The 15,039-nt window shown below is 37.0% G+C and overlaps 1 protein-coding gene across 5 annotated transcripts in view; it reads left to right on the top strand.

The window, feature by feature from the left end:
- GRID2 (glutamate ionotropic receptor delta type subunit 2) overlaps nt 1-15,039 on the top strand; it is a 679,709-nt gene that overhangs the window by 127,776 nt on the left and 536,894 nt on the right. For all 5 annotated transcript variants that reach the window (XR_004148251.3, XM_021550296.4, XM_021550297.4 and 2 more), the window contains exon 2: nt 8,518-8,673. Coding sequence is in view for 4 of the 5 variants with exons in the window: in XM_021550296.4 (XP_021405971.3) it covers nt 8,518-8,673 (156 nt within the window). In the remaining variant the exon portion in view is untranslated. The remainder of the gene's footprint in view (nt 1-8,517; nt 8,674-15,039) is intronic.

The following is a 15,039-nucleotide window of genomic DNA, read 5'->3' as shown; positions in this document are numbered from 1 at the left end:
ACTGAAGAGCAGGAAGGGCAGATGCTTGCAGCCTTCTGCAGTGGTGTGGTGTTACTCTGTATGGGTTGAAGTTGTCTGAAATTGTCTGATGATACTCTGTGTTGTGGCTGTCTTGGCTGTGACATGTGCTGTGACACAGAATTTGCACACACAGGCAGAGCAGTAAGTATGAGAATGGAAGACAATGACAAATGCTTAACAACTATTTAGGAGATTTTTTTTTTAGGATTCAGTCATCCTTGTTGACACTGTGAGGTGTTCTTCCATTAACAGGCAGGCACTAAGAAAAATTACGAAATAGTTCAGCGAATCAGTGTTTGCTCTGGTTCTAAACGAGCAATTAAGCTTTGAAAAAATATTCTAAGGTTGTTTGCTAATATTCTTTTTATGTGTGTACTATTCAGTAAATTTATGATCATCACATTAACTTTCTATATGGGGTATCAATAATATGACATGTCTATCTACCAAACCAGATGCTTTTCACAGCTGGACCCTAAATTGATAGTTATAGATATGATAGAAAACATGAAAAGTTTTTCATTATTATCAGCTCATTTGTTGCATAATGAATGTGAAGATATTATCACTGTAGTTAATCACCACATCAAGTTTGGAGTGGAACAGTGCACAGAAGATATCTTAAATTCTTAAGCTATGAAAGGTACATTGTATATACAATTTATTCTTTATATGATAATATTGTGCCCTGCTGCATTTACAAAAGTAGTGAGCAGTCTCCAATGCTCCAACAGGTGCTTGTGCAGCACTTTTCAATCTGCAGGAACAAATTCTTTGTGGCTCTGCAATTTGTACAATCAATTAGTTAGCTCTTAGAAAGAAAAACTAGGTGTATGTCAATTGTTATTTCTTTGATATAGTAGTTTTTACACTCCTTTTCTACTTGAGGGCCCCTTAAGTTAATGAGAATGTCGAGCAATTGAGAAGGGGCTTGATTACTTACCTGGACATTTTCTATGTTGCATAGGAAAAAATACATCAAAATGGATAACTCATGGTGTGATTTTTGGGGCTGGCCTGTGCTAGGCCAGGAGTTGAACTTTTGATCCTTGTGGATCCCTTTTAATTCATTATATCCTATGAAGTGAATTTCTTGGTAGGACCACAATGTTTTGCCTTCCTCTCTGTCTGTATTCCTCTTTTTTAACTTGGTAGCCAACAATAACACATCAGAAAAAGGGACTGGCAAATGACAGCTGTTTTTTAAATGAGATTAACAAGATTCATCAGATGATTTTGACAAATTGTACCATTTGCTACATTAAATATAAGTGTAAAATGATGGTTTAGAACTTGAGAACAATTAGAAATATCTGTCAGCATGAGCTTAAAATAATTCAGTGGTGATTGGAAGGAGTTTGTACTTGTGCATATGTGCCTGACAGACAGTATAAATAAGGAGGATAAGATCTTAGAGTCTGTTCTTTCCAAATGTGAACATAATTCCCAATGACATTGATGTGTATCAACAATGTTGTTGTAGAATTAAACAGCAAAAAACATCCAGTATATATTCTGGTATTTCAAACTGTCAGAGCAGTAATTTTCAATGTTTCCTAAGCTCCACAGAGCTGTAGCACCTATTGTGTGCAGATGAACTGACCCTAGACCACCTTCAATCATGTTAAAATTAAATTAAGGAAGTACAAAGACAGTTGATTCTATACTCTCAGGCATGTGTCCCACCTTACCTAAAAATTCAGTATCACCTTATAATTTATAGGTTTGTTATACAATACTTAAAGCATTGGGTCTCACTGCATGTGAATATGTTCAGAAATGCTTAAAAAGTGGACTCTTCATTTAATATGTCAACCTGTCAAGCCACCATTCTTCCGAAGCTTGGTAGGTGTACTCCAGAGATAAAAAGAAGGTGGAATTTAAAACAAATAACAGTTTTCAAAGCCAAGCAGAACAGTCTCAGTTGTTTTACTTGAGATTGGGACATTAAAAAACAACTATGTTTTGACAGAAGAATGGAGAGACTTTTCTGTGTTTAGATGATAGCTGCACTTTTCTGACTTTCTGTGTATTTCAAGCAGACTTTGCCTCTAGCAATTTGCCACATTGAGACACCTGTAAAATTCTTCATTCAACTCTGTTTCAAATATTTCAAGTTAGAAAATGAAAACAATAAAGGGAATGGGTTGCTTTATCAGCTCTGTGATATTCCAGTCACATCACTGATGTGAAAATGGGTGAAGTGCTTATAAAAGGAGCAGAAATGGACTGTGTTTTTTTCCCCCCCGCATATTCTGATTAGGTATGGGCCTTATATTTAATATTTTTGCTGCTGGCTTCCCCCTCTCCCCCCCCCCCCCCCCCCATTATGTTAAAAAAGGATACAGTTGTTATTTAAGGAATTGTTTCTGGAGGTAGCAGGGATCTGTAGTGTATATTGTCTCAGGGAAACAGGCATTGTTCATGGTCTGGGAAAATATCCACTCCTCTCTATCAGAAGCAGACCTTTATAAAAGTCTATTAAAAAATTACTGTAGGCCTCTTGCTTCTTAGTTGATCAGTCTTGTGTCAGTGGTAATCAAGAAACTGTTAGGGAAGTTTTTCTGGTCTCATCTGTGCTGTTAAAAGTAACAAGTAGAACTTCAATGTGTATATGTAGATTTAGTGTTGGCAAATACATTCTCTTAAGCTGGTTGTTTAATTTTCTGATGACAAATAGTGGAAGGTATGTGCTAGTGTATTGCTCAATGTCTTTATTGTGCTTGTTAAAATAAGAGATGTAAAGTATAAAGACAAATCATGGTGGGCATGGAGATATTATCTGCAGGTGGAGATGATGCAGGTGTTTGTCAGCCTACCCTGCTGTCTCTTTTAACATCATCATGGGAGCTGTGAAAGTCTTGAAAAATTAAAATGAACAAACAAGTAGTGTTTTCAAAAATTTCAGCTTGACCTAGATGCACTGTGGTGCCGAGATCCCTGTGGTGCTGGGTAGGGAGGCTCTGGGGAGAAGATGCATGAGGCTGCTGGTTCCAGAGCACAGGATTGGCTGTGCCCTGAGCTAAAGCCCCGCGCTGGCCCCGGGTGAGGCAGCCCAGCCCTGTGCTGCGCCCGGCAGCCGCAGCCTGACATGCGAGGTGGCTCGGGACACATCTGCTGGGAGCTCCCTCCTGATCCAGGAGGTGGAGGAGTTCAACTGCCTGTATGCTGCAAGGACAAAAAGAAGTTTGCTGTGCTGTTTCTACAACTTAATCAACTTAAAAGATAGAGGCAAAGCGTGCTGTTTTCCCTTTGTTGGCAAAATCAAGATGTGATTGCTTGTACTCAGCTGTCTGTTGGTCAATAGAGAAGCTTAACAGCAGCTCTAAATGTGTCACAATGAAATTTAGGGTCCAATTGTATGAGTGCATGCTGAATACCATGATAATGGGAGCTGCATGCACAAGGCAAGGTCTCTGTATGTGACTTCCTAAATTCCTACATCACTGCAGGCCCTCTCTAAAAATCCTGCAGTCCCTTTTGTTGTTGTTGACAATAATACCATTATAATTGGCCTACTAAAGCTGCGTGCCTTTATTCTGTAAATCGGGCATGATAGTATGCAACATACCTAGGCATTTGTCACTATAGTTAAAAATGAATGGACTTGATGAAAATTTTGCCAGCCAGACATTCATGTGGCCTAGAAATGATGAGATTTGGTTCTACAATGATTCTAAGGATCGCAAATACCAGTTTTAGGCCTCTAGAAATTGATGTTTCCCAACTGTTTTTGATATGGGGGGAGCTGGATCTGTGGAAATAAGCTCATAGATCTGAAGGACATTTCAGATGAGATCTGCCATGAAAAGTCAAAACTCTCAGCTTTGCGTTCTGAGCATCAACAGCATGGCCATCCTTCTCCCAGCAGCAGTGTTAAGTTTCTCATTCAGAATAATAATTCAATAGCAGCAATTGAGAAAACGCAGTGTAATTGGATTCAGGCACTGGAAAAGTTAGCAATATCAGTGGCACAAAGAATTGTCATCGAGTCAGGACCTGCTGAGAACATGAGATAGTTGCTCAAAAAGTTTCTTTGTAGACTTTCCCATTTTCTTCCTTTTCTCTCCAAACATTCCTGAAATGAACTAGTAAATTACTGAACGAAGCATATATGGCTTTTATTGGTGAGGGGTGTGCGTGCAATGTTAGAAAGTGCAAATCAAATGCGCCGAAATTGAACTGTTACCTCAATTCACAATGGCATTTAATCCATGTGCTCTTTGAAATAAGGTACTTAATTTTCTGAGACTAATGTGGGGCACTGAAATCCAGAAATGTCATACTTTCTTATGTAATAAAATTTTAGCACTTGAGAAGACTTCAAGTGGACTTTGTCCTTTTTCAGTTGATAGAAAGACGAACAATGGTTTAAATCTCTCTTTGTCCTTGCAATCATGACATATTGCTCTCACTTTTTTTTTTTTTTGGACTGATTCCACAAGGCTGCTCAAATTATTCTAGAAAAAGCTGATAATATCTAATTTGGATTATATTTTTTTTGTGTGTATTGGTCAGTAGGACACGTGATCTTGGAAAAGCCATTCTAATGATGTTATCAGTATCTGCACTTATTGTGCATTTCTCAGATTTGGCCTATATTAACTTAAAATGACAGGTTTCTGGTGGCATGGCTGAGTGCAAATGAGATAGTTAAATAAAAAGAATTCCCTGATGTGAGGGTTTTTAAAAAGCCGGAAAAGAATGTTTTTGCTGTCCTCATCCAGATTCTGAAATAAAGCTGGAAGAAATGACATACTAATAAAGCAGGAGGGGGAAACTGGTGCAGAGTGGTTGCTGTGTCAGCATGTCAGCTCCTGATGCAATCATGGGAATGCTCCTTGAGCACAGTTAGAAATGACATGTTTAATGTGAGGCACTTCCAGCTGAGATGAACAATGGGGCTGGAAGAGAAATGAACAGCATTACTTTTGTATAGTTTTGAAGACTTTCTCCCTTCGTAAATAATGATGTTGCATCAATTTTCTAGAGAGTGTGTGCCTTACAATATCTATGGAAATAATTTTATTTTCCTCCTCAGCTCTTATTACTTTCTGTAACAATTTTTCTTATGGCCAAAAGGGTTCAGTCTAGACATGTACTCCAAGTAAGTTTGTGGTCATCCCAGTTCTCTCGTTTCGAGCTCTACATGAAGAAATGAGAGAGCATATAGGTCTCACTAGAGAAGTAATTTTCAAATATGATACCCTTTTTTTTTTTGTTCATTTGTGTTGCTTGACTTGGTTGAATGACAATATTTTGAAGAATACACAAAAAAACTTCAGGACTTGGCAAGAAAATATCATACCTCATACCTAAGGTTTAAATTAACCTTAAGTTAAAGGCTGCATGTTGAGCTAGAGGTAAAAATTTTGTTATACCTCCTACACATCAGAAAGATGAGTCCTGTAAACTAGAAGGTAATTCCTGAAATGACAGTGAAAGGAAACTATTCCACCAGTGTTAGCACTGTCCAAACAATTCCTTCCATCTTTTCATTGAAATGGCTTTTCTTTTAAGAAACAAGCAAAAGCAGTATCTCTTCCACCCCCTCTCTGTAGTATAGGCAGATATGTAGACACGTGAGAAACAGCTGAAACATGGACATAAAATTATATATATATAGGAATAGTAACAATTTAAAAATGATTCAGTGGTTTTGTGGCTTGACTTTGTTTTATTTTTAGGTTTTCAATTTTATGTAAGAACTGAAATTAAATTTTGAGAGTCAATTAAGTAATAAAATTTCTCTTATCACTATTTCAAAGTGTAATGCATGTGCTGCTGTGCACTGCCATCTCCTGAAAGGAACACTGTAACCTTTATTATATCTTAGAAAGCTTTCTATGTAGAGAAGTTAGATACTCTAATGAAAAAGGCCTGAGTTTCTAAAGGAAAATAATCTAATTCCTGTTTGGATAGTCAGACTCAAATTGTGTTTAGAATTTTTTTTTTTGCAATTCATCTGTATATCTATGTGTTTTACTTAGGGAGATACTCCTACACTACAACATGTGTGATGTTGTTTCTGTGCGGCAGTTCCTTTAAAGTGTCAGACACACTATTGGTTATAGGAGAAATTTTGGAATTTGTGAAATATGGAGCCATAAAAATATAACCAGTGATCAGAGCAAAGATGGAGGCATTGTACTCAAGTGAGAAAGAGCAGCATTTGTGAAAAAACATGGAGTTAGATGTAGCCCAGTCCCTTATACATTCAGGTGCTGCTAGAGTTTACTTTCAGGCTGAGAAACTAGAATAAACCATGGGAGTTCATTAGGAATACCTGTGTGTAAAAGAAGGACAAGTTATGAAGAAGGTTCATCTCTTGAGAACCCAGATGGATTCACCAGTCCAGGATTATCTTGGCAGCAGCCCTCAGTTGCCCAGTGGAAGGGCAAAGGTGCTGAAGGGGTTTTTTTTATGATGACACATACAAAAGAAACATAGACTTTGCTGTATCCTTTCCTCAATAAATGACCTGGGTTATTCTGGGGACCAAGCCAGGCTTAAGACGGTATTTCCCATCTGTTCAATAAGAAGCTGTACTCCAGAGTGTTGGATGGAAGATCTTTGTTTTGCCATGCTGCTCTGAAACACAGTTGTCAGCTGCCCTGTGTGTGTGTGCGTGAAAGCTGTGTATATTCAATTTACAGTATAGCATTTGTGGCAGAAGGATAGAATTTGAACTCTACAGGGATAGAATTTGACTAATTACTCTAATTATTTTCCAATTCTTTTTTACCCCTTACTTTTACCCTTGTTGTTAAGTAACCATGTAGAATCACTCCTTCAAATATTTGTAGGGACATGTCACGATTATCAGTATGGGTGTAACCCCCAAGTGAAGCTTGTGTGGCCTTGATTTGAGTTCCACGAGGCAAGAAACATGTTTTTAGATATGTCTTGGATACAGTTTTTTGTCCCCTTAAATTCTGCATGTATCCACAAATAACTCTTTTGTGAAGAAGACAGGGTTTGTAACGTTTTGTACACTGAGTGTGTTCTCAGACATGTGCACTTTTGCTTCATGGAGCTAAATAAAACAAGGGAAAAGGAAATGGAGGCAAGGGGAAAAATGAATGTTTTCAACTGAGATTTGCACAGAGATGACAGGTGAATGAGGTGGAGAGGTAGAGAACAGCTGTTCCAGATGGTAGGAGCTTCAGGAGGGAAAATGCTGGAGTCAAAGCGGTCAGACTGTAGGAAGAGATGATGCTCGTGAAGGATGAGTGCTGCTGGCAGGGAGATGAGTGTCGGAGGTCAGTGGGAAAAACACAGCAAACACTGTGTATGAAGTTTATTTATCTTAAAGTAGCCATTTCCTCTAAATGAATAGTTTTCAGTTCTTTCCAGCTCTGATTGTGGGTATTTACCTGCAGTTATCAGTGATCAGCATCTTCTGTTGTCTTTGTTGCCTTGACAGTTCACTGCCATAGGTGAGTTCTGTACTGACAATAGACACTCAAGAAAACTCAGTTTTCAAAAGCCTGGTTTTAAAGCAGCCCTTCCGTCTCTCTAATCTACTGGGATTGAAAGCTTTAAAGGTGCTTGAAAATCTAATAGCCTTGATTTTAAGGTTTCAAACAATTTAGCATTTGTCATAGGACATCTCTGGATAAATAGTTCATACAAAAAGCAAGTGTAAAATGATACGAAATGAGTGATGCTAAAAGTGATGCTAGAATTTAAAGAAAAAAAAAAAGCTTAAAACCTCTGAATTAGTCTTGGAATTCTTTTTCAATACACCTAAAGAATTGGCTAAATGAGAGTTGGGCACTCTCACTGTGCCAGCTCCTCTTGAGTTTGTTGGTTCCGTTTACAACATTCTGCTTAAGTGTTTTGGAGAAATAGGCATAACTTTCACTTTCTGTGAGATAAAGCCAGAACTTATTTTAATTAACCATTTAAATTTAACTTATTGACTTCAAGAGTCAGACAATTGGCTGGAATTGTTGTTTTTCAAATCCTAGAGGTCTTACACTTGAAATTATTTATATTGGCTGCTGACCTATCTATTGATTGTGGGTGTCAATTCTGTCTCATTTTCCCAGTGTTGCTACCTCTTTAGGCTTATGCTCACATTATTTGAACTTTATATTTTTTGTTTGTCAGTAGACATCATGTTAAATGTAGATCCTAGTCCACTGTAGTCATTCAATACATTAAATGGCACCTTTGGAAGAAACTCAATTCTCATTTCATGGCCATATTCTTATGCAGATTATTTGCTTTGTGCCTAATTAGTTTTCCCCAGGATTTTTAGGTGGCATCAGTGCTTAGACTCAATCTAAGTCTTAAATTATGTAAAAATGTAAGAATTCTATATTTTGTGAAGCAACTTCAGGGCTCTGTATAGACAGAACTTCTTTTAAGGAGTGAGGAATGAATTATCTAGGAAAAAAATGTCTTAAGTTCTTATGATTAATGCTTTGAGATACTGCAGATCAAAGGTGCAATGTGATTTTTGTTCTTTTTCTTTTTTTTCCTCCACAGGGGCAATTTTTGATGAATCTGCCAAAAAAGATGAGGAAGTTTTTCGAATGGCAGTAGCTGATCTCAACCAGAATGATGAAATCTTACAAACAGAGAAAATTACATGTTCAGTGACATTTGTGGATGGCAACAATCCTTTCCAGGCAGTTCAAGAAGGTAGGACAACTTAAGAGATTTCCTGTTGTTGTTTCTGCTGTGACATCCAAAATATTACCTTGATAGTTTCCTATCTTTCTGAGAATTTGTCATTTTTGGTGGCTTCTTTTTATACAAAATACCAAATAGTGTGTTTAATTTTAATTTTAGCTGCTTTGGTTTCTGTTAGTCCTACTGACTTATAGCTATAAAGTCAGCTTTTATCCATTTTCTATGTATAGGCTGCTGAAATGTGATAAAGAAATCGGATACACTTTGCCTACTTCAAAATAGCCTGGAAAAGAGGAAAGAAGTTACTGTCAAAATGATGACTACTTCCTAGTACTCTTTGGTTTACTTTTGTGCAATTAATGGAATTTGTTGGGAAATAAAGGTTGTTGCATGGGTAACCTTTTCAGCCCACCCACCTGAAAAAGTTACCTGTTTTAAAAAAGGGATTAGAGAAAATCTGAAGATTCAGGAAGTTGCCTGTGCCCAATACATGTCCTTTGTGTTGTTCCACAATTACTGGACAAGGGGTGACGACATTGCTTTGGGCTCTTGTGATAGTGGCAGGATGATAAGAGAAAATAATTCTGAAATCCCTCTGAGCTGGATTAGTAAATCACTGGTGCGACTGAGCAGTTCTCTGAAAAGGCCGCTGAGAGAAGTCTTTAGAAATATGGATTCAAATTTGGGGTTTAAGCATTTGTTATTTCTTTGCTGTTCTGGAACAGTAACTTCTGCCTGACATGCCAAAGTTATTTATTTAAGTTACATTACTAAACTTTTCTTAACAACAGAACTAAATTTTGATGCTTTTCTAGCTCTGCATTTATTCTTGAGATTTAAGAGAAATATGCAATTAGTTGATCCAATATTCATAAAGTCAAAGGTTTGGCTTCCATGTATTATTGACAAGGCAATGCTAATGAAAACGTCTTGAATGTTTATTTTGTTTTTGTTACCAATGACACTCTTATTTTTTGAGAATTGAGTGATTTAGCAGTTTTTTTGTTCTGTTAAATTTTACGAGTAGGTAGATCTGTGCAATGAGATCTATCACAGTCTCTGCTTGATATGGCTGAAGCAGTAAAATACATGATTTTGAAAGAATTCCAATTAGAATAAATTCCATCTTTTTCAATCTGAAAAGGCTAACATAGAAACTGGAACTACCCAATGTTTTAGAATTCAGAGGGGAAAATGAGTAAGTGAACTTCATCTTTTTAAGATGCCTTCTACATTGTTGGTATTTAAGCTTTTATTTTTTTTTTTTTTTAATCCAGGATGGATAATGCTAGCTGATGTTCTGTGCTTAGCATTAATTAACTCTAAAACGTAGCTATTTATTTCCATTATCATTGTGGTGGAGTACTTACAAACTATTTCACAAAATTATGTTTTAAGTACCTTATTTGTGACTTGGAGAAACTAGGAATGCCTAGTAAAGTAGAACAATCCAAAGGAGCTAATGATCCAATATTTCAATATTCAATTATTATTTAATGCAAAAGTTGTATTCGTTGTTGTTGAAAGTATAGTCAACATTTGAAATGTGGATGGAGCAGATTTGACATAAATTTCATTACCATTTGTTGGGGGAGTGAAAGGTCTGGTATGATAGTGATGAGTTCAATATTTTCCAGTAAAAACTGTTTCTTGTAAATGCATGGTCAAATACAGCTGCATGCCTAGTAGATACCATATTCCTTATCTTTTAAGGGCCCTGTATTTTGTTTGGAATAATCCAAATGAAGAACAAAGGTTTTAATCTTTTGCATGCATGTATTGGTGACATTTTGCTTGTTAAAATATTTTACCACAGTTAATGTGTTCTGTTTTAACTGAACACAGGCAGAAGCTCCAGTGTAATAATCCATTGACTTGGCACCAGTTTTTTGCCTTTCTCTTTTTCTCTGTATCTCTATATCACTCATCTCTTGCTTTTAATTGTATTTCTTAAAAATTTTAGTAGCAGGGAAGGGGACCACTCTAACTTTTGCCACATATTGGCATGGTTTATAACTTCGACAAATGCTTAGCATAAATGCACTGTATTAAACATGAGGAAAAAAAAACATTAATTTAAATATTCAGGCCATTCTGGTCTTTTATTTGTAAAAGAAATACTAGAACAAGAGTAAATATCATATTTTTCAGTGTGTGACATTCAGTATTCTCAAGCTTGCCTTTTTCATGCAAGCATGACCCTTTCCTTGGAATCGTAACACCCCTGAGTCTGAAGTCTGTGGCCTCTTCTATCAAGCACAGCCTAAATGTTCAAAAAATATACTATTCATTTAATTTACTATTTGCTTGTTTTAATTATTTTTATATAAACTTCTTGAAGTTTGGTTTGTTTTAGGCCAAAATATCTGGAGTTTTTTAACGTTTTCACTTTTTTCTCATTGTATAAACTACAGAAGAGCCTTTAAAATCTCCAACTTTTAATGCTTGGTAAGATGCTTGTTTAAAGCATTAGATTGATAATAATAGCTTAAAATTTGTCTAAATTTGTCTTTAAACTGCCCTTTCCATTCAATAGAGAAGGATAAAGAATTTACTTAGGACTGTGCATTTCAAAAATCCAACAAGTTCTGAGCAAAGATGTCATGAAACAAGATATCAGTGATTACAGTGCCCTTAAATGTCTTCCACTTGTATCTTAAGGCATGTCTTTAACAGCTCTGACTGGGGGTATGATACTATAGCAAAGCCGAGCAGTTTTATCCTAGAAGACCTGTGAATGACATACCCCATAATATCACTGGAAGTGCCTTCAGGGACCATTTATAGGCATGTTCTAGTGCATAGAAACAGAAGATGAAGTTCTTTAAGTTAGGAAAATTAGTCTTCCCTTCTGTTGGCCACAGAAAGGGCCAGCAGTAAGTGTGGTTCATCACATGCCCTTGTGGAAGCTGCAGCACAGTTGCTAAGATTTGTCACAGGGACACCTGTGGAAATGTCCAACATGGCAGGTTCCTTCCTCCCTCTTCTCTCTTTATTTCTTACTCACAATATTTATATAACTCTTCTGTGTGGTGTCTCAAAATATTTGTGTGCTTGTGTGATTGAGAGAGGGAGAATATTGTTATTTGGCTCTTTTATCTCAAAGTAAAAACAGAAACTTAAATTTTCTTTGTATATAGACACTGAAAAAATAGGGATTGTCAGGTATTGTATAGCAGCTAGGCAGTGATTTAGCACTATGAAACAAGGAATTATGATCCAGATCCATACTGGTGCTAATAATATATATTAGTATAATCCTTACTTCCTTTCCTGTGAGACTCCAATTTACAGCAGTATTTAAATAGAGGTGGGACAGGCCTTCAAAAGGGTTTGAGGTCTACCTATACTTAAACTGTAGTTATTTCTTTTTATAAAATACATGCTTCTCTGTTTCTTTTCAATTAACTCTTTTTTTCTTTACTGGGAAATTTGGTTGAAATAAATACAACACTTTCTCTTTTGTCAGAAAATCACTCTGTTCTTTTATCTTTCTCTTCGTTTTATTATGCTGGTGCTTACTTTAATACACTAATAATTAAAGCTTTAATTTTGTGCTTTGGAGCCTGCTGTTTCCTCCAGTTCTTAATGTATCATTAGTAGAACAACCATACAGTAGCTGAATGGCTGATGGAAAATGTATGATGGCCTTTGCATTTTTGTGGTAAGTGAAGGGAAAAGGGGGTGGCTTTGGTAGCTTGGACCAGACATAATACTTTGGCTCATGCTGATACACGTCCTTGAGCAGCACAGTTTCCTCAGCCCTCATGCTGCCATTTCCACTTGCACACTGAGACTTATGGAGCAAACTCTGCAGGAGTTTGCAGTGCTTGAGGCCCCAGCAGCATCTGGAAAGTAGTCAGAGCTCGGCCAAAGATGTGTGTTGTCCTTGGAGATCCATTGGCAATGTTTTAACCCCATGGTAAACATTTTATTTTCATTTAGTGCTGGTGGTTTTTTTTTTATCTTACTCCTTTCTCCTAACTCTTCTTTTTATTTTCTTTTGACAATATCACATTTTACTTATCTTAAATGCTAATTCTATAATAATCCAATGTTCTCTTCTATAGGTTACCTATAGCACGTGACAAATAGGTTTGACTGAAGCTGCTTGAAATTAACTTTGTTGGACATATTTTCCTATTGCAATCACACATATGTGAGGCTTATTTTTCTTTTTTTCTAACCCAACCTTTTTGTCATTCAGGGTAGTCACCAGAGTATACTTATATACACCAACTCAAGACTTCGTAATGGCTTTTGAAAGCTTATTGTGATCAGTGAAGTAAATAAGGCAGTGAGTCATAACTAAATGGGATTCAGCTGTAGAGCAACAGAGGTTTGTAGAGCAGCAGTATGTATGAAGGTCACACGCAGGATTTTATTCAAGTAAAGTTTTATGGTCAGAAATTACAACCTGATGGACACATCTGCTTTGGCCTTTGGGACTAGATGAGTGTAGTAAGATTGTCCTTTCCCATTTTTCTGATGACTGTAGAAATCTGCTTAAATCCACAGATTTCATGGACTGCTAAACTTTCTTTCAATTTGTGTCACTTAATTCTTGATATTTCTCAGCCTTCCTTGTGCTGTTTATTAACCAGTACATATTTGGTTTGAGATTAAATCTTTACAGGGTTGAACTTCACTGCTCCTCCATTTCATTTCTGATTTTCTTTTTTATTTCCTGATAAAATGGATTTTGATGTGAAAAGATATACTGAGGAGGAAGAAAAAATCAAGTAGGGTCTGAGCTATAAAAACTGAAGGAAGAGGAAGAGAAAAGCATTTCTATAATGATATAAAACTTTGTAAAATCAGAAACTGTTGGAAGTGTTTGCAATTGCAAATTGATTCTATTGTGAATGCTTCAGATAATATGATAGGAGATTTTTTTAATTACCCGTTCTCTGTGCTTTCTCAATGTACCAGCAGTTGAAGCACTTTGTCCCGATCAAGTTGCTGGGTGAGGAGCCTACTCCCTAACATAGGCTTTGTTCTCATTTAAGTCTTCATAACCCCACAAAATCAATCAGATCTCCAATCTGCATAAATGCACCATGGGAGTCGAAGTGCTGACAGCTTAAGAAAAAAGATCTTGCTACACTGGTGATAAAATCCTGACAATTGGGAAGGCAGTGGTTGCATGGGAGAAGATCAGGGCGGGAGAAGGGAGGCGTGAGCACTGATGGACGTAGAAAAGGGACATGTAATAGGGGCTGAGTTTAGGATGAGCAGGATGCACATTTTAACACATTTTCAGCAATGATTTCAAAACTCTTGTGACCTTTCTTTGCCCAGAAGTAATCTACCAGAACATACTGGAGGCTGTAAAAGGAGATCAGATTTATTCTCAGAAAGCCTCAGAGTGGTACAGCTGATTCAGTAATTGCAAGACTTCTATCACTCTCCAGCCTCTGGGTTTTGAGCACCAATGTTTCCTAGTTCCAAATTTTTTCTGTAATGATGTTTTCTTCTATTGTAAGACAGCTTCCATTATCTTTGTTTCCAGTTTGAAAGCAAACTCTGGCAGCTGTAAACTGCACTAGACTTTCAGATACTTGAAGATGAAAATTGTTTCTGCTCAGCTCCAAAAAATTCCCCCAAACCCACATTAAAAAAAAAAAAAAAAAAAAAAATCAGCCTATCAATAATGGCTTTATTCAGGCTAGTTTAAACAAAATGAGAAATTAAGCTATAGATATTATGGTGATTGAAGAGTCTTTTCTGCAGCAGGCTTTCCAAATTGCTGAGCCAAATAGGGGAGGAAAGATCAGTAGTCCAGCACAGGCTAGGGCAAGATCCTGGCATCCTTTAGGTGCTGTTATCCACTTTGTCTCCCAGAGTGCCTAAGCCCAGCTGAATGTACGCTTTATGAATGCTGCATGTGTTTGTTGTGGTTTAAGGAAAGAATACCAGTGTTTCTATGGAAACCACTTTTCTTCAGGTGGCCAAGAAACACAGTAGCATCCCTTGTTACACCTGGCTGCATTGCAGCATTCAAATGCAACGTTGTGACTGAAGGTGTTTGCGTAGGGCCACACATCAAACCAAGGAGTTTGGTGCTTCAGAGTTTGCATTATCCACCACTACCTCTCTGGGGTGTTTTCCCCCTCTCTCCTGCTTTCTCATGACTTGAAAACAGCAGGAGTGATTTTCCGAACTCTGATGCCATTTGCCATTTTCAATTGCCAAAGTTTGGCTTGACTTAATTTTTATGGCAGATTTTGACATTTTTTTATCAGAGCTTCCACTTTCAAGTGACAGGCAGGAGTTTTAATAGGCTTGAAAGAATTTCTTTCCCAGACTATTGCTTGAAAAGCATGTGACTGTGACACTATTAACCTCTAATCCCTTTTAAAAAGGTGGATCAAA

This window comes from Lonchura striata, chromosome 4 (genome assembly GCF_050655825.1).
Source record: "Lonchura striata isolate lonStrDom1 chromosome 4, ASM5065582v1, whole genome shotgun sequence".
NCBI classification, from domain to species: domain Eukaryota; kingdom Metazoa; phylum Chordata; class Aves; order Passeriformes; family Estrildidae; genus Lonchura; species Lonchura striata.
Note: the sequence above shows the minus strand (reverse complement) of the source record. Positions and strands in the feature narration are given on the sequence as shown.